At 44.9% G+C, this 26,380-nt stretch overlaps 1 protein-coding gene across 1 annotated transcript in view; it reads left to right on the top strand.

The window, feature by feature from the left end:
- Window positions 1-23,141, top strand: part of LOC115369719 (IQ domain-containing protein J-like) — a 93,059-nt gene extending 69,918 nt beyond the window's left edge. The window contains exon 5 of the mRNA XM_030066388.1: window positions 23,067-23,141. Within this exon, the coding sequence (XP_029922248.1) occupies window positions 23,067-23,141 (75 nt within the window). The remainder of the gene's footprint in view (window positions 1-23,066) is intronic.
- The last annotated feature ends 3,239 nt before the right edge of the window (window positions 23,142-26,380 follow it).

Below are 26,380 nucleotides of genomic sequence, written 5' to 3'. Positions count from 1 at the left end.
ACTCTTAGATAGTCTGACAGGCAGGCAGATAGAGAGGAGATGTGTGCTAATATTTGCCTGGTTATCCATTGATCCATGTGGATGAGTGCTGAAGCTTTGTAGATTAGGTGGCCTGCCTCAGGGCACTGTGGAAACCAGCAGGATACAATCTCACATCATGCCGTCTTAACTGGTCTCAGCTTGGGGGGGTGGAGGCGTTGGGGGCGTGGGGGGGGCAGTCATCTCATCCAGAAGAAACTGTGTAATAAAGGATTAAAAATACTGGAAAGTTGTTAGAGTAACTGAATGATTAGCAGTGGCTCCCAGATGGTGCAGAGTAGCGCACCTAGCCTATATTCAATGAGCTGCTGCTGCTGAGATATGAGATGCCGAGCTACTGTACAAGACCCAGCTTTGTGATGGCACATTTCTCTGTGATGTGATTTAGCTAGCTGACTGATGTCTCCAGTGGTTTTTGTGTAAACGCTCGTAAATGCTCTGATCATTTGACAAGAGGAATATTGCCGGGCTGATTATTCTTCATTTGCTAGTGCTAAATCTACCCATGGGGTAAATTATCGTGGGAGGGAATATGATTGTTGTTTTTGCCACTTAGCGAAATGCCTTCCTCTAAAGGGGTGTTTCCAGTGTTGATGTGTGTCGACAAACACTGTCTGTTTTTTTTTGTTTGTTTCTTTGTTTCTTTGTTTGTTTGTTTTACACAGAATTGTTTGCATCTCTGTAAGCATATGCACTGTCGCCAGTACCATTTCAAGCTCAATTAGGAATGCATTGATTAGGCTATGGTGACATGAGCACAGGCAAACACAGCCTATAGGGAGGTGGAGGCAGAAAATACATATAACGGCAGCCTGGTGTGGGAGTGGTGCCATGAAAAATCAGAATGGACACCGTTATGGGGCTTGGTCTCTATAGTCTCCATAGTGGCTGGTATTCTGTAAATAGTGAATGAGTGCAGTTTGTGTGTGTATGTGTGTGTGTGTGTGTGTGTGTGTGTGTGTCTGCAGGATGTAAAAGCAGGACAGACGCTGAGTGCCTCTCAGCTCTCCTCATTCACATGTGTTCCCCAGAGATGCACATAGGCCTGTTTTAGAGTGCTGAAAAAGGAGCAAGAGCTGGGGGGAGAGAGAGAGAGAGAGAGAGAGAGAGAGAGAGAGAGAGACAGAGAGAGAGAGAGAGAGAGAGAGAGAGAGAGAGAGAGAGAGAGGGATAATGACTGAATTCTGCTGGTTTAACCCTTCAATGCAAGGTGAGATTGTGAGAAATAATGCCTAGTATGTTTTGAATCTCTCTTAGCTGAATGAATTAGATCATTCCACCTGTACCCCCCCTCTTTTTCTTTCTTGCTTTCTCTTGTTCTTGCTTGTCTACCCTCACTCCTACTCTCTCCATCACCCACCATCCCGTTCTTTCCTCTTCTGTTCTACTGGCCTGCCAAGTTTCCTCTCCTCTCGCCCACCTGAGCCCAACACCTGTGTGAGCGCTGTGTTCCAGGAAAAGGGGCCAGGTTGTTGTCGCAATCAGCCTGTCACGAGTTCCCTCCCGCTGCGTAGCTACCTCACGCAGGCTGCCTGCCTCCCCTCTGGAGGGCTGCAACAGCCCAGCACAATGTGTTTCAGGAAGGGGCTTTCGCTGCACACTCTCTGCGATTGGGTGGATGAGTATTTTCTTATCTGTCTGCACACACACACACTCAAACTCAGGCAGGCAGACACACCTGCACACACAGACACGAATAACAAATTGTTATCTGACCAAACTTAACTCATAAGTGTGGGCTGGTTGGGTTTTTGTGAGTCGTGATAACCCTCTCACTGCCACCAGATGGCCCGCTCTCATTCGTCGGTGTAATGATCTGGCAGCCAATCACAGGCTATGTAATATTCATGAATGAAAACAAGGCTGGATGGCGGAGTAAAGTGTTTGGTGAGGGAAAACAGACATTATGTTTGTTTCTCTCATTTGTTCAGATAGAAAAGTGTTCCCACATTTTATCATGTTTATTGTGGTACTGTCACCGCGCCATCAGCTTTCGCCCACACATGCAGTCAAAGAGCGCTCATCAGTTTGCAACGTGTAAACGTTAAGTTGGAGGCATTTTTCAAATTAGGCAGAATCCTCAACTTTGTTTTACCAGCGTTCTCCAAGTTACTCGTAGGAAAATATATATTGTTGTTAACCTGTCCAGTCGCACTCTGTCTGATCTCTCATCAGCAAGAAAATCTCAGAAATCACTGATTTGATGTTTGGCACAGTAAAGCACAATGTGTTGTTTCAAAAGATGGTGTCTCCAAAATGCATTTACAGTGATTATAGTGATTCATTGTCTTTAATTGCATTGGGAACACAACACACTTGCCCAAACACAGTGGAAAGCAATGCACTGGAACGTGACACTGCTTTGTTATCTGTGGCAGCCAATTAACTTCACACATTCTCTGTAATTATACACACACACACACACACACACACACACACACACACACACACACACACAGCGCACACACACTGTCAGGCACATGTATAGTCTCGCAGACACAAACGTACTCACGCATACACAAACTCACACATGCACACAGATAGATGCACACAGACACACGTAAACAACATAAAGCTGTTGTGTTATCTGTGATATACAATTAAAGCATATTTACCATTGTGCTGATGGCAGCAGTAATGACTGGGGTATTAATCCATTAGTATGCGCAGGCTGTCTGTGATTTGCTCTGGAACACTACCTTGCATTGTTAAAGCGTTCAAGAAGAAAGTGTCTGCCGCAGTTTATTTTCTCTCCTTCTTTGTTTCTCTCTCTCTCTCTCTCTCTTTCTCCAAGTAACCTCTCCTCATTTTACCCTGTCCTCTTTCTGTTTTCTTATTCATCACAGATCTTTTTTTTATCATTTCCAGTTGCTCTGCCCTTTTCATTATCTTGCCAGTTCCCCCTTTCCATTCTCTCCTCCTTCCATGGGTTATATTCCCAAAAATGATATATGGACCAATTTGGAGGGGAGGAATCCTCAATAAAAGTAATTTAACCCTCTAAAGTAATTGCACCCTCTAAATTGTGACTTTTCTTTTTTTTTTTTTTTTTTTTTTTGCCAGTAACAGGCTCAAGATAACATTGAGAATAGTCATTTGTGAGTTTTTCTTTCACACCACCAGTCTTTTTTTTTTTTTTTTTTTTAGTAGAGTAAACACCACCTTTTTCCAATAGTGGATCTAATCTCATTTCGGAATCAAACTATTCACTCCCTGCCTCCTTCCCTCCTTCTTCGCTGCTTCCCTTTCCCTGGTGTAATGACTCATCTAATGTGTTGATGTCAAGCTTTCAGCTATGTCACTGGCCTCCCAATCACACACAGAGCTAGGCAAGCTTAGACCTAATCTATACACTGCAGCCAGTCATCTCCTTCAAACCAGAGGGAGACGGTGCCACAGGAAGAGAGTGAGGGATGAGGAGGAGGAAAAGATTAGTGCCAAAGGGCATGATGAGAGAAAAAAAAACTGAGGAAAACAAGTGAGAGAGGGAGAACTTGCACCTCCAAAGAGGCATGGTATACAGAGAAACAGGTGTTGACACAGTGTATAGGCTCTATAGAAAATGTGTGCACACAAGTGAGTTTTGCCCAATCCCAAGCCTACTTGTTATTCTACACAGTCGTCTGGCCTGAACATGCTGTTGACTTAGAACTGTACCATGAAAGAAAGAAAAAGAGAAAATGTCCCTGCTGACTCCTCTTTGAAGGACATTGTAAGATTGCAGAGATCACTTTGCAGGCCCACAGCATCTCTCTCTCTCTCTCCTCTCTCTCTCTTTCTCTTGCACACACACACACTCAAATTCTTTCTCTCTCTCTTTCTCTCTCTCATCGGTGATGTGTCAGACCCGGATCGATATATGGTGCGTCTTCCAAAGATAGAGTGGCAGGCCAAGAAAACCCTTTGGAAAGGAGGAGAAAGTTAGAGTACAGGCTATGAAAACGTGTTCTATCATAACTGCAAATATTGCCAGTCACTCATCCCTGTGGGTGCCACCTTAAATTGAAAACAAGGTTGCAGGGAGGTCAAAGCAGGACCTCTTCCAGAGGGCTGAGTTGACTTTTTGTTACTATTGACAGTGTTTGCCTAGGCTTACATATGGCCATGCTCTTATTTCTGTGGCTCGCTTCACAAAACTGACTCTGTTCTCTGTTTGGTTTACAATAGGGGTAGCAGAAACAAACAACAGTGCATAGCAGGTTTGGATTGGATCAACCGTCTGTCTATCATTAGCCAAACTGTCAAACCAAACAGATGAACCATAAATGACGCAGGATGAGAGCCATTTTTGCTAAGAAAATCTACCCTTTTCTGCCCTTAATCTGTACTTACATTCCTTAAAAGATGTTGATTGGTCCAGCCGTTCGGTGGAGTCTAACCAAAAGTATCAATGGCAAAATTTGTAGTTTCAGTCACATGATTTATTCGTACCTGTTATGTATTTCTATTGTTTTTTTTTTAATGTGCATTTTCTATGTTTTGTACTCAGGTCATAATTGAAATCGAGACATTGCTCTCAAATGGCCCTCTCTGAGTTAAATAAAGGTTTGAATGAATGACTGCATAAATTTTGCTTCTGTTGTTTTGTGTAGATCAAAGTCAACAAGTCTAACACTATTAGTTCGCATTTACTTCTCAACACAGCGATGACGGTGCATAAAGAGACTGTAATAGTGTTTCCTATTGGTTTATTGATGATTTCAAGATAATAATGTTAAGTTCTGAGGTCAGTTGATGCTTCCATTTCAGACCAAGCCAGTGGCCAGAGGTGTGAAAATCCACTTGCTCAGATGCTGCGCCTCGCTGACGTCCTTTCGGTCTATTATTCACTCAAATCCACATCCACTTGGCTGACTGCTCTGGAAAAACATCTCAGAGGGGATCAATAAGACATTCATTTCGTCAGTCCATTCTTCTGCCACCTAATGTACCTCAGCCACTGTCTACCCATCCTTGTAGTTTATGTGTTGTTGTTGTTGTTGTTTTAACCAAAGCAAGTGCAATTCTCTGGTTCATCCCCAGTTCACGGCTATCTCCATGTTGCTCCCCAGCGTTCTATACCATCACCACTCACCTCTTCACAATCTCACTGTGCGTGTGTGTGTGTGTGTATAGATAGGTTTGGGTCCACTGCATTGTGTTTTTCAGCACTGTAGGCTAGACTATAATGCTCCACCGAGGATATGAGTTCAGAGTCAGTTGCAGGAGGCCTAGAGCCATACGCTTAGTGTACGTTGCACACAACTATTCTAATCCACGCACTTCAGTGGGACCCAGCTAACAAGCCCCTTCGCTTCTCTTTCCACTCACATCTATCTCTTGACCTCAATATGGCTTATTCTCTTAATCATATCTTTGGGGTATGGATATTACAAATGTGAACGCTCCACAAAATACTTGTTCAAGAATTCACCCTGGATTGACTTTTTGCTGTAACTCAGCACTCCCTCCAGGGTAAGAAGTACACTTTTTTTTTTTTTTTTTTTTTTTTCAGAGGACATTTTCTTGACTCCCTCGAACTGATTTTAGGGGCATTTTGGTGCTTTTCTAGGGCAATTTTATTGAGCTTTGAAATAATTGCATTGTATACTCGCAAACAACCACTCAGTTTGCACCACTAAGATTTGTTTGAACCTCTCTCCTGCTGCTGGAAACTCACAGCCCACCATACAGAAAAGGATGGAACCATTTTCTCCATGTTCTGTCGGCAACCTTTCCACTCCCCCCCTTGAATGTTGAGTTTGTTTACAGTATTAGTTGTTTTATTGGTTTGTTTGTTTTTGTTTTTTTTTTGTCAATGCAGTGGTTTGTGTGGGCTCATCTTGCACTGTTGGCTGCACAATGCCAACATTTGCTACCGCCTCAGGCTGCGTACAAGGTTGTTTTCTGATTAAAACCTGTTTAATTTTCTCACTCAGAATATAGTGGAGAGTATCTGTGGTGAGAATCCACCAGGGCACAGACGTTCACATTACTGCATGAATATCTGACACCTCAGCACAAAAAAAAAAAAAAAAAAAAAACTGAGCAGGATGAACTGCAAAAAAGGTATCCTATGGGTGGCATTTTTTTTTTTGCCCCCCTCATTTTCTGTTTCACAGTTCTTTCATGAATTTTCAAGGGATATTTTGGCCCCGAGCCACCATTAATTTCTGACACTGATTCCCCACATATCCCATTTGGTGTGAAAAGAGAAAGAGGTACAGTATCCCGGTACAGTATGCTTAAAAAAAGAACCTGGGCTCTGGTGTAGTCGTCGTTTCTCCGCTCCGCTATAGTGTCAGGAACGCCTGCCTGTGGTGGCCCTGCAGCACCACAGTCCTCTACATTATATGTGATGGGAGAGGCTGAGAGACATAAAGCGTTATTCAGAGTGTGAGAAATAGTGTGAAGGTAAGGGAGGGGTGAAAGATGAGGGAAAGACACTATGAAAGAAGGGAGAGAGTGCATAAAGAGGAGAAGCAAGCGAGAGCCCAAAGAGTGGAAATAGCCCGCAGGTAGATGGGGTTCGCCTCACATGGTTGGAATGTGATTATTTTGTATCAGTAGACCTTTTCAGAGCCAAAGGAGAATCGGCATCATCATCTTGGCCATCTGTTTTTCTTTTTCTTCCTGTTTTTTTTTTTTTTTTTTTAATTTAGACAATCATCTCTGTGTCACATGCTGCAGCGCCTCAGAGCTCGAGAGGCACAACACATCATCTGATTCGGAAGTCCTCTCACACTGTAATCTAATTGATTTAACCTTCTCTTTCCATGCACTCTCTCATTCGCTTGCTTGCTGTCTCACTCACTACCTGAAGCACACACACACACACACACACACACACATCTGCAATGCTAACACCTCTCATTTCTGCAGCGCTGGCTGGGCTGAACCACATGCCATTGATCTGTTCAAGTGATTGATTGCAGAGGCTCAAGGGTTTTGTAATTTCAATCAGGTTTTTCTTTCTTTTTTTTTTTTTTTTGCACCTTTGCAAGTGCTCATGGGTACAAGTACGTATGCTCACTCAAGCATGCACGTGAACACACTCACTCACACACACCCTGTAGTATATTTTACCATATACAGTCACACAGTTCCCCGCTAGGAAGGTGGAGACACGCAGCACTAAGAAAATTAAAGCTTCCTGAAATCCTGGTCCAGCTAACTGTATTTTCTCTGCTGTTTATGTTGTGTGAAGCTGTGTGTGTCATTTTCCATGTGTGTAAGATGAGATGAGAGAACTGGTTTGAGTTCAGATTGCAGCACTGTCTAACCTGACGCTGTATTTTCTCACATGGTGCCGTTGAAGGCCAGAGGACAGAGCTCCAGCAGCACTGTGACCATGTGACCGACTTATCGTGAGGAGAGAAAGATAAAGTGCCACTCTTGCCTGTTTTCAGGAAAACAGAGGGCAAGGCAAGGTGGATATAGCAGAAGGACGAGTGTTGATGTAAGCAGTTTACCACAGACACCCAGACACCCGTATCGCAGAGATTCTTGATAAGACACATTCCTTCCTCCTGCACTGATAGTGCTGTTGCTCCTACTGCTTTGTCCATGTGTGTGTGTGTGTGTGTGTGTGTGTGTGTGTGTGTGTGTGTATTTTGCGCTTCAGCCTTTTAGGCGATCAGGTTCTAACAAGTGTAGTTTAATTATAAAATATTCACTTGTTAGGAGGTTTTGCAAGTCACATGAGAAAAGCCTCTTTTCAGGTTAAAAACAGATCAGATTTCAGCTTTTTTAAAGGTTTGATGGTAGAATCGCTGCCTCATGGACATCCGTGAAGCTGAGGTGTCAGTCAATATTGACCTTTCAGCCTTTACGCCAATGTCAATCTGTGACCCCGGGCCACCCAGGACCTGACTCATATGAAATCATCAAACAACCCCCTCCTTTTGCTCCCTCTGTCTTCATCTCTTTCGGTGCATCCTCTCATCTCTGTGATTGATGTTTGACTCATCTCTTCTCTCTCTCTCTCTCCCTCTCTCTCTATCTCTCTCTCTGCCTCCCTTCCTCCCTTCCTTTCCCTTTCTCTTTTTTTTTCCACCACAGACCGTCTGTTTAAAGGCATGGTAACGGGGTGAAACACTCTTTTTATGTTTCTTCTTGTGTTTCATCTGCCTGTCTCTGTCTCGCTGCCACTGAGTTCGTGGTCTGTTTATTAGGGTTCCCTCTGATATCAAACACATCAGTCAGATAAAATATTAATGCGACCACCGCGGTGTCGTTATTTGTGAATTTCAGGGTCAAATGCAGGGTAATTAATTTAGCTCATTCAGATGTCATCTGCGCACATATTCACAACAACCGGCTGAAACATAACGGTGTGGCGCCTTTTTCCCGTTTCTGTCTGATGTCATCTTTCTCCCGTCAGCTTTGTCTCATGTAATATGAGGATCATCCCTGAGATTCAAACTACTTTCTGTTGCACTGTTACTTTGTGTTTGCCGGTTAGCTTTCCTATTAGATGCACAGTGCCATCTCCTGCATGGCTCAATCTCAGTCCTTTGCTTTTGCTTGATCTCATTGTGGCTAATGTACTCAGACTTCCCTATTAGATGAGCTGTCGTGTGCTGAGGTCCCGGTTTTGTCATCTGCCCTCCTTCCTTCCTATTTCTCCCCTTCATCACAGCTGAGCTAATGACATCCAATTAGCACTCTGTAATTACCTCATCACCCAGAGAGGCCTGTTGCTGATTGGCTAATCAAGAATGTGAGTGTGCGAGCATGTGTGCATTTGTGTGTGTGTGGGATGAGTGCGGAATCTCACAGCGATTGTATTTTTTCTTTTTTATCTGTTTTCCTCTTGGGTCTCAGCCCATGCCCCACCTTGTCGATTTCTGTGCATTCAGCACCTCTTTGTCCATAACACTATGTTTCAGACCAGATTCCTCTGTGGAGACCTGAGGAACCAGAAAGCAAACAGCTAATCCTCCAACTAGCTAACACCCCCTGCCTCCACAGGCACTGCTGTTTACTTACACACACATATACTCACTGTGTTTATGCCAATTGATCATTACCAACTGTGCTGGAGCCCTCTTTCCATCAGGCCTTGGCAAAGTGGCCATCTCTTTCAGACATAGTCAGGCAGGCAACTCCACTGAAGAATCAGTTGGCAAATACACACATACACACACAAAAAAACACACACCTAATCTTTCACATGTCACAGAGCCTCCGTGCAAGGTGTTGACAGTGTTTTCTCTGTGTTTGCATGCACGCACATCCACATTCTCTCAGTGTGCATGATCTCACCCCTCCCAGCATCAATCAATGTCCACCCTCTCTAATGAGGGCGAAAGAACTGACTCATTAAAGCACCTCATTCTCCCAGCAATGGAGCAGAGTGAAGGAACGACTACTAGAAATAAAGAAGAAAGAAGAAAGAAAGAGCAAGTGTCAGATAATGGTAATGGAAGAGAGAGAAACAGGGAAACAGATTAACATATGGAGTGGAGAGCCGGTGAGACAGACGCTCCGCTGGCAAGAGAGGCGAAGAGGCATAACGGAGTCCGAGGTGGAAGAGAGGTGGAAAGACGGAGACATGAAGAGCTGGAATGAAAGACAGACAGAGCGGCGGGAGGATGATTCCTGAAAGGCGATGGGGAGCGGGGATGGTGGGGGTGCGCATGGATGATAGTTTCATTTGTGCAGGCCTCCTCCGTGGCAAATGGCGAAATCGCCCAGATTTCCTCTTTTCATGTGCTGTGTTTCTGTTGGGGAGCCAATCCGTCTGCTTGGCCAAAACTCAAAACACCCCATATTTACTCTCTCTCCAGTTCTCTGTTCCTCTCTCTCTCTCTTTTTTTTTTCAAGTCAGAGGCTTGTCGAGAGCTACTTCAGGCCCCTTGTGCTGAGTGTAGGCATGAGTGTTTCATCTTAGCGCCTCTTGTAAGCCCATCAACCAGATAGAGTCACATTGTCCTACTCTGTTTTCATACCTTTATTAAACCATATCAGCAAAATCTGTCCCTATGCTGACAATGCTCTCCATACTGTCTTGCTCATTCACATTCTTTATTTGCCCCTGCTTTTTTTCTATGATCCTCGTTCCTTTTTTTCTTTTATATTGCCCTTCTCAGCACTGTGTGTGTTGGGTTGACATTTGGAGCGGTGTTATGGTGTTTGGAAAAGGGTTGCAGTGTGTGTGTGTGTGTGTGTGTGTGGAAAGGGGGTGGGTGGGAGGTGAATATACACAGAATCTGGACGGATGGCGTTGGGCCCAACGTTGCCCTGTGGAAGACAGCAGCACTGTGCTGGAGGATTAACCGCTGTTTAAGCCCTTATGTCTGGGGCTTCTGCTCTCTGTGTTTGTGTGTGTGTGTGTGTGTGTTTCTGTGTATCTGCATTTGCATATGTGAATATGTGTATTTCTATGTGTGTGTGTGTTTCTGTCTGTCTCTGTGTAATTTTGCATGTGTATTTGTGTGAGTTTCTGTATGTGTCTGAATGTGTGTGGGCACGTTTTTCTGTGTGTGTGTGTGTGTGTGTGTGTGTGCGCGCGCGTATGTGTGTGTTTGCGTGTGAGTGTGTGTGTGTGAGTGTGTGCGTGTGTGTGTGTGTGTGTGTGTGTGTGTGCATTTGAACAGCAATGTCTGCTGCTCGCAGATTAGCACAGAAAATGAAAACAATGGCCAGGCTCTGGGACAAGAGGAGATAGCGCTAAAAAACAGAAGAGAAGAAAAGCAGAGAAAGAAAATGGAGGAATGGAAAAGCCGGAAGGGAGAAAAAAAAAACAAAAATCTGAGTGGGAAGGAGGGTTAATATCAGGAATTGAGTAGATGAATGGGAGAGGGATGATATTAAATAAGAATGAAAAGAATACATTACAGCACCGAGTAAATGAGGTGAGAAGAGGTTTGATGAGATTTGGGAGATGGAATGGGTGATGATATGCAAGAGGGAAGCAGGAGAAGGTTTAGATAGAAGTTTAAAGAGGGAGAGGGTGCAGGAGATGGATGGATGGACGGATGAAAGCATGAAGGCTGCAAATTTGGCCTCACTTATCTGTGAGGCACCAGTTAAAGTGCCTGGGGCTTCCTAGGCACTTTAACTGGTGCCTCTCTCTCTTTCTCTCCCTCTCTCTCTCACTCTCTCTCTCTCTTTTTTGTCTGTCTTTCTCTCTGCCCCTCCCTCTCTTAAAACTCCCATGCCAACAAGGTCTGTTAATTTTGTGGGATCTAACACGCTCATCGCTGTTATGCATGCATGCACACACAGATGTCTGCTTAAACATTCATAAATTCACAGTGTGAAGCCATACATGTGTGATAGATTTGTCTTTACACAAAATGCATGCACACAAACATGTACACGCACACACACACACACACACACACACACATACACACATCTAGTTGCCACTATCCATCAGGCTGGTCCCCAACGTGTCCTGTTCTTGCCTGTGGCCAGCAGGTGTCACATCGAGAGGGAACTTGGCTCACGCTGAGCTGTTGGCAGCGGACCAGCCTGTCCCCATGTCAAACGCACACACACACAAGCATTTGCACACTGCACTTGCACAAAAATACACACATACACCTACTGAACCACACGCATACATACACACTAGCATACAGAGGAGGTGACAAATACACACAAACATGCACATAGAAGGTGACACACACAGCTGCTGGCATGCCTCCGTTTTCTGACAGGCTGACAGAGGGCTGCTGGCTGAACACCCACACCACTGTGCTACCCACTGGCCTTCAACTCCATCAATCTCTGTAACACACACACACACACACACATACATACAGTATGTAATAAGACTCACAAGCATATGCTCAGGCATGCACACAATTTACAATAAAGAGAATGGAAGAGAAGGGTACAGAAAAAAAACATATATAAAGAGTGCAATTAAATGCAGTCATTTTAATCTAGATTTTTATTCTATAAAATGTTAGGGTAGTTGCTCTCACTTCATTGGCCATGAAACGTTTTTAAAAAATCATCAAAATGCATGCGGTGTGTGCCACAGTATTGGACATGATCCTAACAGCTGGGGAGGCATGCTGAGGATGCAAAGTTGTATCTGAAGGAAAAGCATTTGTTAATATCTGGAATGCACCAAAGCATCGGATAGATTGCTGTTTGCTGACTTTTCCTCTAAATCTAACATCACTCAGCCTCGTATCCTCCTATCCACTGACTGGCGAGATGAAAACAGGATATACTCTGCATCACCAGTCAGGGGAACAGGATGCAGAGGGGTTATTGTTAATGGCAGATCTCCTCCCCAAAGGCAGCAGATACCCTCAGTGCACCTTTCCCCCCTGTGCTCTTCATCTTGTATACACATGATTATAGAATCTCTTACATTGACCATCATCTGGTTAAAGTTGGTCACACAGAGTTGGTCTCCTCAGGCCAAAATCAAGAGCACGGGCTTGCTCCTGCCAAGCTTATCGAGTGGTGTGACAGCTCTTTCCTGGAATGTCTCAAAGTGTCAGGAGAAGATCGCTGACTTCTCCAGACATCAGCCATCCAGTTTGTTATTATCCACGGAGAACCAGCGGATAATCTCGGCAGCAACCTGACAACAAACTTTCAAGGCAGCAGCCAGCCTGAAGAAATGCCAGCAGATGCAATGAGCCTGATTCATAAAATGCATCACTAGATTTACCGTGGCAGCGAGGGCAGGCGGCAGCGCAGTAACGGGATTCCTCATTCATAAATAAGCCTTTTTACCAGCCTCTTTAACTTTTTGTGTATAATGTGGTGCTACTACCCACTTTGCTCATTTGCAAGCATTGGTGAGTGATTCATAAAACTGCACCCCCACACCAAATAAACCATCCCCCTTTGTCAGCTGGTAAATTTCCTCCTTAATTTGCCCGTTTGAAATGGACCATCTTGTCTACAGTTTGTGCAAACAATTCTGGTCCCACGCGGAAGTGATCAATCATTGAGATACTTAGATAATTACTAGGCTGAAATGCCCACTCAGTTAATGAATCAACTGATATACTAAATGAGTCAATTGATATAAAAAGCATCATGTAGTTGTAGGACTGCATGAGGAGGATGTTAATCTGTTTGATGATAACTCTATGTTGCCATGAAATTTTGCGATGAGAACTGGACAGTTTGGTGGATTAGGTGCGCCTTTTCTTTGGTTTTGGTTCTTTTATGTTTTTATCTATTTTACCTTTCAAACACGAGGCAATTCAAAGTGCTCGGCATAACATTTAAAAGACACAATTCAATAAACGAAGGAAAAACCCAATGAATTAAATTTGATCAAATAAAGAAGAAAAAAACAATAGTGCCTAATTAAAAGATTTTTTTGGGCATTTCTGCTTTATTTGACAGTCACAGTAGAGATAGACAGGGGAGAGAGAGGGAATGACATGCAGCAAAGGACCTGAGGTCGGATTTGAACCCTGGTCGCTGCGATCAGGACTGAGCTCTGGTACATGGTATGCACTCTTAACCGGTGAGCCACCGGGGCACACCAACAGTACCTAATTTAATAAAAGGGAGGGGCACAAGGTAAAATCTGGAACTCAGAAGCTGAGAATTTTGGGTATTTTTTGCCTCATGTCTTTCGTGCTCATCATGCCTGCTGGTGTAGTTAGCAAGGTTGTTACATGTGCAGCACTTCATTAGCATGACGATCTTCATTGACTCTCAGCTGGGACGTGCCATTATTTTCTGCCATGATAATACAATACGGCTGCAGTAATTACCATGTTAACTTTATGAATGAGCTCAGATTGCCACGGAGCATATTTAGTGATAGTGTAGTAGTGTTGTTGTATGAGTTTTATGAATCTGGGCCAACATCTTTTGAGGAAGCTCAATTCATTTGAACTGAGCTGGGACATCCCTGTAACCTTTTACTACTCATTCCCTGAAAGTATGACAGCGCTCTTATCCTGACCTGATTCAGTTCACTCTCAGTCAGAGACAGGAAGCACCTCCAGGGCTTAACATCTGCTCCAGGATCATCGACCGCTCTGCAGGCTCTCCTTCCTCCGCCAACAACAGACTGTAAATAAGCTCATTCCAGTCTCAGTGATCCACCCCATGTCCTGTATTCTGCCTTTGAGTGGCTTCCAGCAGGCGCCCTCACCGCCCAGGATGCAAAACAATCCATGGGAAGGCAACCTTTGTCCCTGAGGCCATCAGGCTCACTAACAGCAGCAGCCGCCTCTCTCTCCCTGCTGGCAGGAACTGACATGGATCATAAATTCAGCAAATTTATAGAAAATATCTGTAATTTGCTAATGTACCATGACAGTATAATCATCCAAATATCTTACTCTGTATAGTAGCTGCTGAGTCACAACTCCCCTGTACTATGGGATCTCTAATCTGGCAGCCTCTGCTTTGATCTGGTCAATTACAACGCTGGCAGATTGTGTCTATTTTTAGGTAATACTTAGCAGGAAAGGAGGACCGGTGTTTTTGTTTGTTTGTTTGTTTGTTTGTTTTTGTTTTTGTTTCTTTGATCATGTTAGGATCAAGTGTGTTGCTATGCCCCCATGTGCAGGAGCTGAATTGTAAGAAATACAGCAGAGACTTTGTGTTGGGTGAGCCACAAACACATCGCAGACGACCATTTCTGATGTTGCTGGCACCCTGCGTGCACATTAGCTTTCCTTGGTTTTTTACTGCGCTGAAAGCTGATAACGGTGGTAGAGCGCCACACGGCATCAAAAAGTGGAGTTCCAGACGCACATTTTCCACAGGAAGTTGTGAGAAGTGACATCGAGTGTCAGCTCTGTGGTTTCCTCTGTGTGTGTTGTTGACTGCATGAGGGGGAAAAGGGGGTCAGTGGTGAAAATGAAGAGATTAAAACATGTGAAAGAAACGCAAACGTTGAGGTAAGCCCTGAGTTCATCCCGGTCACCAACATTTCTAAGTCTGTCTTTGTTCATACGCTTTTTTCTGTACAGCAGACATTTTCTTCTCTACTTCATATCTTTCTTTCTCTCTCTCTGTCTCTCTATCTCTCCCTCTCTCTCTTTCACTGGTTACTCTCTTTCTGTCTCTGTCTTCTCTCTCTCGAGTCAGTTCCTAGACGATGCTGGTTTAATCCCACACTTTAATTGGCTCTAATCAGGAAAGTGAAATCCCCTTTATCCTCCTTGTCTGGTTTGTGTGTGTGTGCGTGTGTGCGTGCGCGCGTGTGTGCATGCGTGCGTGTGTGTGTGTACATGTGCGTGTGTGTTGAAGCGCATATGTGTGCATATGGGCATATGTGTGAATGTACCCATGAGGGCCCTACTGTTTTTGTTAATCCTCTTTCAGACACACTTCCAGTTTAGCCTTCCTAGCCTTCCAGCCAACACGTACGCAGCATGCAAGCCCCCCACCCCCTACACACACACACACACACACACACACACACACACACACACACACACACACATAAACATGATAGGTGTCTCACCCCTGTTGACTCCCCCCTTGTAGGGTTAGAACTGGGTTAGTGGGTTTCTCATTATGTCCCATTACTGTCCTGTCACCACTGATTGTTCGGAGGGGTCCGGCGCTAAAGCGAAGCAGAGGAAGAGATTTGAGGCGGCAGCGTTCAGAAGTCAACCAGGAGACCATGAGGAGGAAATCTTGCCTCAGTCAGAGAGGATGAGGGGGAGAGGAAGAGGATGGGGGGACAGAGGGAGGGGTCACTGTTTTCTGTTCTTTCTGAAGCTTTGTTGTTGATGTTGTTGTTTTTTGTCAAACTCTTGGCAGGAGAACACTCAGCAAAGCCCCTCATGAAAGGCATTTGATGGACTGACTGCGAGCAGCTGGGTAGGATGATAGGGTGGAAGGAGAGGGCTGCGGCCAACTGTTACAGCAACATGGAGGAGACATGAACCCAAAGTATAACCATATCAACAAACACCTGTAGCCTTGATTGAGTTTTGCAGTGGTGAATATGAAAACATATCGATTGAAACCTACCAGCACTGTGCTTTTTGTGTGCCCTCCTCTGAAATATGAATAAGCAGTCAATAAAAGTAGAGAAAGTAGACGGTGATGGCCCTGCGTGGCTGTCGAATGTGAGTGCATGAGTAATCCTCCGTCGCCTTGCAACTACTTTTGCCAGCGCTGGTTAAATGACGGTTAAGGGAGGAACAAGAAGAGGCAGCAAGGCTGAAAAGATGAGATGGGATGTTACTGAGAAAGGCAGCGAGGGCGAGGTGAGATGGCTATATTTGAGAAGCAATTGTTTTGGGTTTAAGGCATGTATAGGTCAGTCTGAGCTCAGATCTAAGTGTCATTAGATGGGGAAATGGAGTATGAAAGACAACTTTGGCCAGAACCATGACAACTTAAACTGTCCAAGTAATTGCTAGGGTGAACATATCATAGGTGGTATCATGCTCGGTGTTTTGGAAGCAGTGGCAGACGCAGGCAGAGGAACAGGCAGGCGGACATACACTGGTGGCCAAAGTTCCTGAGTCTTGCTCTTGGAAGTGGCATCAGGCATCAGGCAAAGAGAGTAACCAAAACGCTTTGTGTGTTTGTCTTTCCTCCACACCCTGAAAACAGTGAAATTAATGCAAAGAAGGGGGAGATGTCCGATCATTCTGCCTGCAACTCACAACAACAAAACAGTAAACATGAAACATGTTGAAGCTGTCTTCATGTTCTCGATTATTTACCGCTGCGATGCTGCATTTGGTTGTGGAGAAGAGACACACAGAGGTTGAAAAGGGGGTTGGGGGTGCTAGACAAGCAAGAGCTGAAAAGAGGAAACTGCTGACAGAGATCACCTGTTGCATGACATGCAGTTGCATAGGAAGACAAATGGTACGTTTTGTCTTAATTACACCAAACAATCTCTTGATGGAACAGTCTTTAAATAATCTGTTATTTTTTTGTTATTTAATCTGTTATTCGCTCCTGTTTCTAAAACGGGGAGATACTTTTGCACTTCTTGCATCGTATGTTTAACCAGTCAGGGAGGTCCAGAGCTAAAACTCCACTCCAACAGCCTCCAGGAGATTAGACAGTACAACCTCGGTTGCAAGGACCATCGTCAAGCCCAGGAACTCAACGCCTGGGGCAAAGACAGGGACTAGTTCCTCTGGTACAAACAGGGGAAATAGTTCCTGTATTTCCAGGGACAGTTGCGGCGTTGAACCGTGGGTAATATAATACATATTTTTCTCAACTAAGAAATCATTGCGAGAGTTCTAAGAAGTCAATATGACACATTGATCTCTGCAGCGTGTTTCCTCCCACTGCTATTCCCTTCTCACATTTGCTGTCCCTCTTTGCTCTTAAGAGGTCGCCATATTTACACATACACACACACACAAACACATTGAGAGTGCACACAAGTCAGATTTTCTCAAAATACGTTCACTGACACCCTTAACACAGATCTCTTGGAAATCTAGAGGGCAATTTCACAGCGAATCTGTGGTATCTGTAAGAGGAGGGTGGGGCTGTGCGTGTAAATAGCGGATGAGATAAAGAACCCAGTTGTGTGTCTGTGGCCTTACCAACACAAGGACATTAGGATGGGAGAGAGGGCCGGATGGAGTGATGGAAGAGAAAGGGAGAAGAGGCTTGATGGAGTGATAGAAAGAATGGGAGCGAGAGGGAGAGAGATTCCCTCTGCAGCGTTGAAGGTGAATACCAATGCTCTTTGGTCCAGATCAAAGTGCTGGCCTCCTCTTATCCTCCCCTTCATCTCCTCCTCACTCTCCCCTTTCTTCATCTCCTCGCTCTTTCCCTCACTCACTCACTCGGTCTGTCCTCCCCTCCTCCTTTCTCGCCGCGTTTTTCTCTTATCCAGCCCTCCATCTCATCTGCTTCTCTCTGCTCCGACACTTCACCACCCTGCATTCATCACTGCTCGCTCTCCTTTCTCCCTCTCCTCCCTTTTGTCGCTCCTCCCTTTTCTTCCCTCACTTGTCACCTCTCGCTTGTGCCATCTCTCCTCCCCACCCTCTGATTCCCTTCTTACCTCTCACATGGGTTGTGTGAGGAATGGTCAAGCTACCTCCTCTCTCTCTCTCCCTCTCCCTCTCTGTCTCTCTCTCTCTGCTGTGTGTGAGGGATTGTGTACATGGCCCGGCTATCTCCAAATAGCCCATAAATCATTGAGGCTTGGCATGGCAGGGAGAGAGGGCCTGCCAGGGCAGAACTATTAACACAGCCAAACCACTCTCATTGCCGTCTCTCTCTCTTTCTCACCTCCCTCACGCCCCCACTCCCACTTTCTCCATCTCACCCTCGGCTCTTTCTTTTCTGTCCCACCTCAGCAATAAGTCTGCATCTTGAGGACAAGGCATTACACAGTGACTCACCTTTCCTTGTAGAGCACAAAAGATGACTGCAAAACACTCCTAAGTCGTGCGGATATAGGATTTAGTGCTGGTTGTTTACACTCGCAGAGCAAAATCATTCAGTTTCCCCATTGCCCCCATTCCAGTCCAACCAAAAAAAATGTTCCCGTTCCTTTCCAAGCCACTCAGTAAGACATGTCTCACTGCAAGGGAGCCAACATGTTGAGCTCCAGCCGAGCTCCAGTCAGCCAACAGATGGATTATGCTCCGTCACTGTGATGCATGGCTTTCATTTGCCAGTTTGCTGAATGTGTTCCGTAGTCACTCATTGGTATTCATTGTTCCTAAATGCCTCTCTATATGATCGCCATTTTATTAGGCTACAACGCTAACGTGGGGTTCTCCCTGCCCAGCTAATCCCTGTGTGGGTGGAGGATGGGGAGTCATAATGCCAGCCTGTTATTGAGCCATAATCCCTCTCTTTCCCTTCCTCCATTTACCACATTAAAAACAGAAAGAGGCGAATAAATAGTTGAGGCCATTTTCTCATTATAACAAAAGAGATTAATCCAGCAGGTATAAAATCAAATTCTTTGTCTGTTGCTTTTCGAAAATCTCATTCACTTGTGTTGCTTCTTGGAAAGCACCTCTCCAAACCCCTTCCAGCCAGTAGCACGCTACTAAGCCACAAAAATCAGCAGCTTCCCAGCAACGCGAGAAGGGACCACGCCTGTTCAAAAAGTTGGGCTCGCGGCACATCGTTTCAGATGAAGGAAAAAAAGGAAGGAGGGGATGAGGGGAGAACACGTCAAGCGATTGTGATTTGCTGGAGCTCTTCAGCCTCTCAGACAGATGCTGTGCCTGTCAGCTTGGGACCGATACACTGATGCGTTGGTCTGAACGTGTTTGGTGATATGCAAATTCATATTCATTTTAATATGTGTCTTTCATCGTCAAATCGTAGTGTAACCCCCCTGACACTGCAGCAAGCCCACGTCTTAGTACAATACACATACATGCACATGTAGTATATAGATATTTCTTCCTCTGTCTTTTTGCACACATGCACACACACCTACACACACAACCATATTAACATTCTCACATCCAGCCATGGGGGTTTGATTGGGAATAGGTAGGGAAATTACACATATCATTTAATTTCCCTTGGGCCCACTGTCTTAGACAGGCGCAGAAGCATATGGCTATCCTCATGTTTGTGTGTGTGTGTGCGTGTGTGTGTGTGTGTGCATCCTCAGGTTGAGATGGATATCTTTCGGACAGTTTGCCCTAGGCTGTCTCACTTTTGTGTGTCTGTCTGTGTTTCTGTCTGTCTGTAACTGTTAAGTGTTCAGCTTTGCGTTCCCTCCTTGACAGATGGGTCAGGCAGTTTTTGGCCACCTCTCTGTGTGTGTACTGAACCTGGCAGCCCGTGCCTTTCAGCCACCTGTGTCTTACTGTATAGCTCATGTCCCATAGGAGTGTATGATTGATATGTCAGGCAGCTTGCTGGCCACCTTTTAGGTCCGCACACCATCGGGGTTTCATCTCAGTGGACCAGGGTGGCTGATTGGTCAGGCAGTTCCTCCGCTGGGCTTTTTGCACCCTGCTGGGCTTCATCTGATTTTTTGAACAGACTCTCTTGGGACTTATGGCTATATGTCCTTTGTCAGGCTGAGTGTGTCTGTCTGTCTCACCTATCAGCGTATGGGGGATACATGCAATTGTACATATTCTCTGTTTCTTTCTCTTTTCAAAGCTTTTCTCTGTCTGCCTTTCTCACTGTCTTGCTTTATCTCTCTGTCTCTATCTCCATCTGAATCTCTTATTAGTGTTTGATTGAAGGAACTGGCATGCAGTGGTATGCTTTGTCTCAGACGTAGTTGCTAGTTCTGCAACCTGTCAGAGAAACTTACTTAGACACATTAGCGCGCACAGGCACATTTCTTACTTTTTCTGTGTGTGAGAGAGAGAGAAAACAAGAGAGCGAGGAAGACATTGTGTTGTTGCATGTACATCTGGATGTAAGTTGGTCTGCGTGCATGCGTGCACACACATTTCAGAGGCACAATCACTTGTGCATGTGTAATTGGATGTAAATGGGGAGGGGGTGCTGGCAGAATCTGCTTTGGACAGCCAACCTGTCTGGCAGCCTGGCACCTGTGGCATACCAATCCAACTGCAGAGAACCCTGAAGACTGGCAGATCTGTCCGTCATCCCCCAATTACAGACTTGGAAGGAGAAGGAGGGGGGAGGAGAGAGACGCAAACTCTGAGGAAAAGTGGATGAAAGTGGAAAAGTAAAGTAGATAGAAAGGGTGAGGGAGGTTGGCGTTGGTCAGGGGGTTCAAAGAAAAAGCAAGGATCAGCAGGAATGCGGAGAGTCAAGGGTTATTGTCTTCCTTGTTGGAAACCTACACACAGACTCACTCCAGATGAGGTGCTGCGAAGATGCTCTGCCAGTGGGATATCATCTCTGAGTCATAGGTGAGTAGTAGACTGGAGGTGGGTTATAGCAGGAGCCTCTCGTCTGCAGAGTTAAAGACAGCCGCCGTGCAGGAGGGGGGTGGGAGAGAAGACGGTCAGGTCAGTCCGACTTCACTCCTACTCACTCACATGACACACACACACTCTGTTCTCCTCCTCCCTTCTCGGTGCATCCCTCCATTGCGTCCTCTCGTCTACTCTCACAGATGGACAGTCAGTGGTAATATCAGCCTTTGCAAACTTAGCTCCTCTTACTCGTGTTGCCACTGAGGCAGTACATTGTCGTGAATCCTAATAGTGTTGCTGTTGATCAGATAGTTATGCTGCAGAGGAGAGTCAGGCTGGAATAGCACTCGAGTGATAGTGGAGCCTTGTTTGCAGAGGGCAGGGATTGAGAGCACATGCACGCACATACACACACACACACACACACACACACACTCCCCATCTGAATCTGAACTATTTGCCTCCTACATTGCTACAGAAGCACTGGCCAAGAAATGGCAAATATTTATAATTATTTCACAGCTCTATCTAGTATATATACAATCTCAATCACAAAAAAACATACACACATGCACTTCTTATACAGTGATGTGACTGTGTGTCAGAGCAGAGCGAGCTGGAAGGTGCAGTTGGGGAATCATTGATTTTTACAGTAAATTGCTGTAAAGCTTCTCATGTCCTGGAGTGGCCTTCTAGAGAGGGAATGGCTGAAAACCGTAACTTGATTACTGCTCTCACACAGGACATGCCGGACCTAACTAAGACTGGATTGAACTTCAGTGTGTGTGAGTGTGTGTGTGTATTTGTGTGTGTGTGTAAGTGTGTGTCTGTTTACACATTAGATTGCTCAGGCTCAATTTAACTAGCAGCTGCCTTTGCACCTCACCCTGCTGTCACCACACACACCTGAAAAGTGACACACTTCTACGACTTCTACCTTCTACCATGCACTTGCGCACAAACATGCACAGAAACGCACAGTCATACCACACACACACACGCACACACACACATGCTACCTATTCTAAGATATCCTCCAGACACTGGGCCTTAGCCAGCAGCAGTTTAAGGGAAATTAATGAGCTCTTATAATGAATGCATCACCAGCCTGTGTGCCGTTGCCTATGGGAAGACTGCACACACACACATGCACACGTACACACGCACACACGCTGCAGCCCACAGGGAAGACTAGATTAACACACAGAGATGGAGACTGCTCAGTCACTATGGTTACGCAGATGGGCCCAAGAGAGAGGCCAGCCAGCGTTGAGGTTGGAGGCAAATGGCACACGCACACACATGCACGCACACACACACACACACACACACACCACAGATAAATTGACACATATTGTACTTTGTCACATGTTTGCTGGAGGGTGTCCCTGTTCTCCTCTGTCTTCATGAACTTGAGCTCATCAGGTGGAATGAAGGTGTGAACAAGGGTTTATGTGTATTAGTGTTACACAATGATAGGTCAGAGCCCTCTTGGACATTATTTAACCCACTTTAATTAAATTACCACCTCCATTCTCTAATTCTGACTCATTACCAGGAATGAGCAATTACCATTAATGAGTGAATGATGAGTTACTGATTAGTTGATATTAAAACTTATCAGTTCCCTTGTTTGTTTTTTGTTTTACTATCAAGCATTTAGAGATTTACTCTATGCAAGTTGATTATGTTTTATAAATAATGCATGCATAATTCTGAGACCTAATTTGACTGCCACCTTTGTTTCATTAACATTCTGGGGGGTTCTCGTGCTCCAAGTGTCCCACTGTGCCTCCCTGTCCTATCTGTCTCTGTATACTTAACTGAGCCTTTAGGCCCCATAGAATATGGCCTATGACAGCACAGCAGACAGAGACTCTTTTCTCTTCACACTATAAAGTTTCATTGTCCCTTTTTCTCATCAGGGAATTGTAGTAGAGATAGCTTTAAAGTGAATTATGCGTGAACGATATGGCTTGTATGTGCTCCATATCCACCGGGACAGGCAGAGAATATATCACTTTGTGGAAGGGGAACAGGGGAAGACGAGGGATGGTTTAGGACAGAGTGTTTTCCTTTTCTTTTTCCTTCCTGCACTCACATATTACCTTGTGGGGTTAAATCACACTCTGTAGCTCCTCTCACTTTTGCTCTGTTTTCTCTCACACACACACATTTCTTGTCCATCCCACCGTTTTGCCTCCCGATCTCTCCCTCTGTCCCTTGCTGCTGCCTTTGGGGGGTCATATGTTGTCATCCCTCCAATCTCTGAGGACTCTGCAGCCTGACAACCCAGCCGCCTGCTGTCCCTGGGGGCCAGAGGTGCTGGAGGTGCTGGAGGAGGAAAAGGAGAGCTAGGACTGCTGTGCAAGATTGGAGATGGGAAAAGAGTCAGGTGGGGAGTGATAGCTTAAGCTTGGGACTGGGGTCTGTTGCTACCCAATTTGGATCGCTGGATCATGCATGCACGGAGCCACATTTTACAGCGTGACATAAAATTCAGTCATCAAGCTTTTACCACGGTGCCCACAATCCAATGTATTCTCTGCCTAGCCTAAACAAAGATCAAATATAGGATGAAGGCTTTAAAACTTTTATTGAAAGCTTGATGCCCTGGAAGTGAAATATGAAATACTGTGTGGGATGTCATCACGGTTCCTTTATTTCACGTAATTTTATTTTTTTTATTATTTCTTTCCATTCACTGCTGTCACAATATAATGATGTGCCTCTGTGGTATTTCACATTGCAAAATGGTACATTACGTGCTTCTTTTTTTTTTAAGTAAAATGATGCCAGAGGAAGACCATCCTGCTCAAAATGCATTGTGCATCCATATCTTGTATATTGACATTTTGTCTGCCAATGCTCTCTGTGCGCTTGTGTACCATGACGCTATAGAACTTTAATAAATCTGTTTGCAACCTCCATTCATTTTATTTTAATTAAAATGATAGCACAGCCAACGCGTAAAGGAGCACACATAAAGGAGACACAGTGTAAACAATTATAATAATCAACCCTATATAGCACTTATCTAAGACAAGGCTCATAGGATATACATTCATACATAAACTGAAAACATTAGCTTGCAAAATAAATAAATAAATAAATAAAATAAAAAACAATGGGGGGAAAAAAAAGCAGATCTGAAATCTTTGCCCAGGCTGGAGCAGCTTTGTATTTTGGGATTCTACACATGCGTGGTCCAAATTGGGCAGTGATCCAAGTCGCGTGTGCACACATGTATCAGTGCGTGACCTCAATACACATGTGAAAATAAATAATGTTTACAAATGGGTTAGGCAGTGAGATCCCACCGTGCATGTGGAGGTTATTCCGAATGTGTGATTGTGCTGTGTGTGTGTGTGTGTGTGTGTGTGTGGGAGAGAGAGAGAAAGAGAGACACAGAGAGGCAGCAGAGGTCTCCAGTGACACCAGATGAGACCACGTGGAGCTGGGAGGCCCTCTTAGCGAGTTGCTACAGATACATGGTTGCCTATTCTTAGCATCGACACAAGATGCTGAAATTCTAGCTACACTTTTTATGGGGCTGCAGCTACACCTGTCTGGGCTGGGAGAGACATACACGCACGCACTCATACACACACAAAGACCGACACAGTGACAGAGAGAGAGTGAAAACCTTGACAGATAATATAAGCTTATAAATTGCACAGTTTTTTTCCACAAACTATAAGCCATGTGGTTTGCGAGTGTCATCCTCAGACCTAAATCACTGGGATCCTTTTCTCTGGCCTCCATTGTGCTCATCTGTCCTTATCCAGTCCTCTAACTATCAGCCCCTTTATCCTCTCTTCCCTCCACCCATCCCTGCATCTGTCGGCACATCCATCCCGGCGTCACAAATCCATCATCAAAGTGTCCGCTATCCCATCCATCCCTTCATTTATCCGTCCAGCCATTCATCCTCTCGTCCATGCGTCCACCTGTCCAACATCTTCCGTCTCATCATCCACCCGTGCATGCATCCTGCCTTTCAAATATCCCTCTCTTCATCCATCAGACTCTGATGGACCGGTAGAGTAACCCTTGTCACATTCATCCTTCCCTCATCCATCCATCCATTCCCCTTCATTCTTCCAGACAGAGACGGTTTAGTGGACTAAATGAGTCTGTCCAGGTATGACCAGAGCAGGGCAAGTCGTCAGTGTACGACACGATGACTGGCTGGAGCTGCCGGACAAAACCAGTCAAGTGCAAAACTAATCTACCTATCCATTTGTCTGAGAGCAGCAGAGGCAGACGGAGGTGGTATAATTGTGCTCGATGTTATTAGCATCGCCGCGGCTTTTTGTTTCTCACGGTTACGGAGGCCAGATTTCACAGCTCATTTTTACAGCGCTCTGTCTGTCTCTAAGCTGTTTTAGATTGCACAGACATGCCGATAATTGAATGAAAAACAGGTCCTCTGTAGGCGTGTGTGCGTGCATGTGTGTGTAATGTGTGTGTGTGTATATGTGTGTTTGCGTGTGCATGTGTGTGAGTGTGTGTGTGTGTGTGTGTGCATGTCCCCATTTGGAAAAAGCTGTTTTCTGGAGTCAATGGTTAAGGTTAGGGATGGAGTTAGTGTAGATCTCCATAAAATGACTTTAAGTCTATGTAATGCCCCCCAAAGTGACATAAGTAAACTTGTGTGTGTGTATATATATATGTGTGTGTGTGTGTGTGTGTGTGTGTGTGTGTGTGTGGTGCAAGCCTGGGTGCATTTTATGAGCAATAAGCTGTTGTTTGTGATCCTCTGTGGATGCATAGATAATGCATGTCTTAGTCAGCAGACTGGCAGCCTTTATATTATAAAACCATGCTCTGGATAATTGACTATAAGGAGGCAAGACAGAAGAATGGAGATGAAAGAATAATGTATACATTGATGACACTATGAAAATATAGCACATCCAATGTGATTTCGAGTTGACACCACAGAGTATCACATTGTCCGCACGGTGAAAATTTGTCGCCTGAATGAACAAAAAATTACAACTGAACAACGTCTTTCGAGTTGCATCGGCTTCCCTCTCCTACCCCTTGCCCTTCTGACCAAAGTGCCTAGGTAGTTTAAATGTTAATGAGTTGGATCAGTTTAATAATGTCACCAGAGCTCGGTTCATCAATCACTGCTTCATGTGGAATACCGTAACGCTGACGTGAATCCAGACCTGACTCATGCAAATGGAAAGTCATTATGCCTCTTAATTTAAAAAACACTGTGCCTTTTTCTAATGTTAATAAACTGCTGCGTGTATAAAATCCCTTCCATCCTTCCCGCCCACATCCTTTTACACCTCTCTCTCAAAAGCTATTACCCCATTCGTATTCCCTTTTATTTCTACCTTCATTGCAGTTTTCCTCCTTTCTGTCTTTTGACATTGCCTGTTCCCTCTGTGCAGACCCTCTTGTTTTTGCACCACAACTTGCATTGTTTGCTTCCCCTGTTCTTGTCAGGCCTTGTATGCAGACAGTTTCATGTATTCACACACACACACACACACACACACACACACACACACACACACACACAAACACACAAATCATGATGCTGTGGCCTCTATCTTTGTTACTGAGACAGTGCTGTC

Source organism: Myripristis murdjan, chromosome 13, assembly GCF_902150065.1.
Source record: "Myripristis murdjan chromosome 13, fMyrMur1.1, whole genome shotgun sequence".
In the NCBI taxonomy this organism is placed as follows: Eukaryota; Metazoa; Chordata; class Actinopteri; order Holocentriformes; family Holocentridae; genus Myripristis; species Myripristis murdjan.
This window is presented reverse-complemented; position numbering and strand designations above follow the sequence as displayed.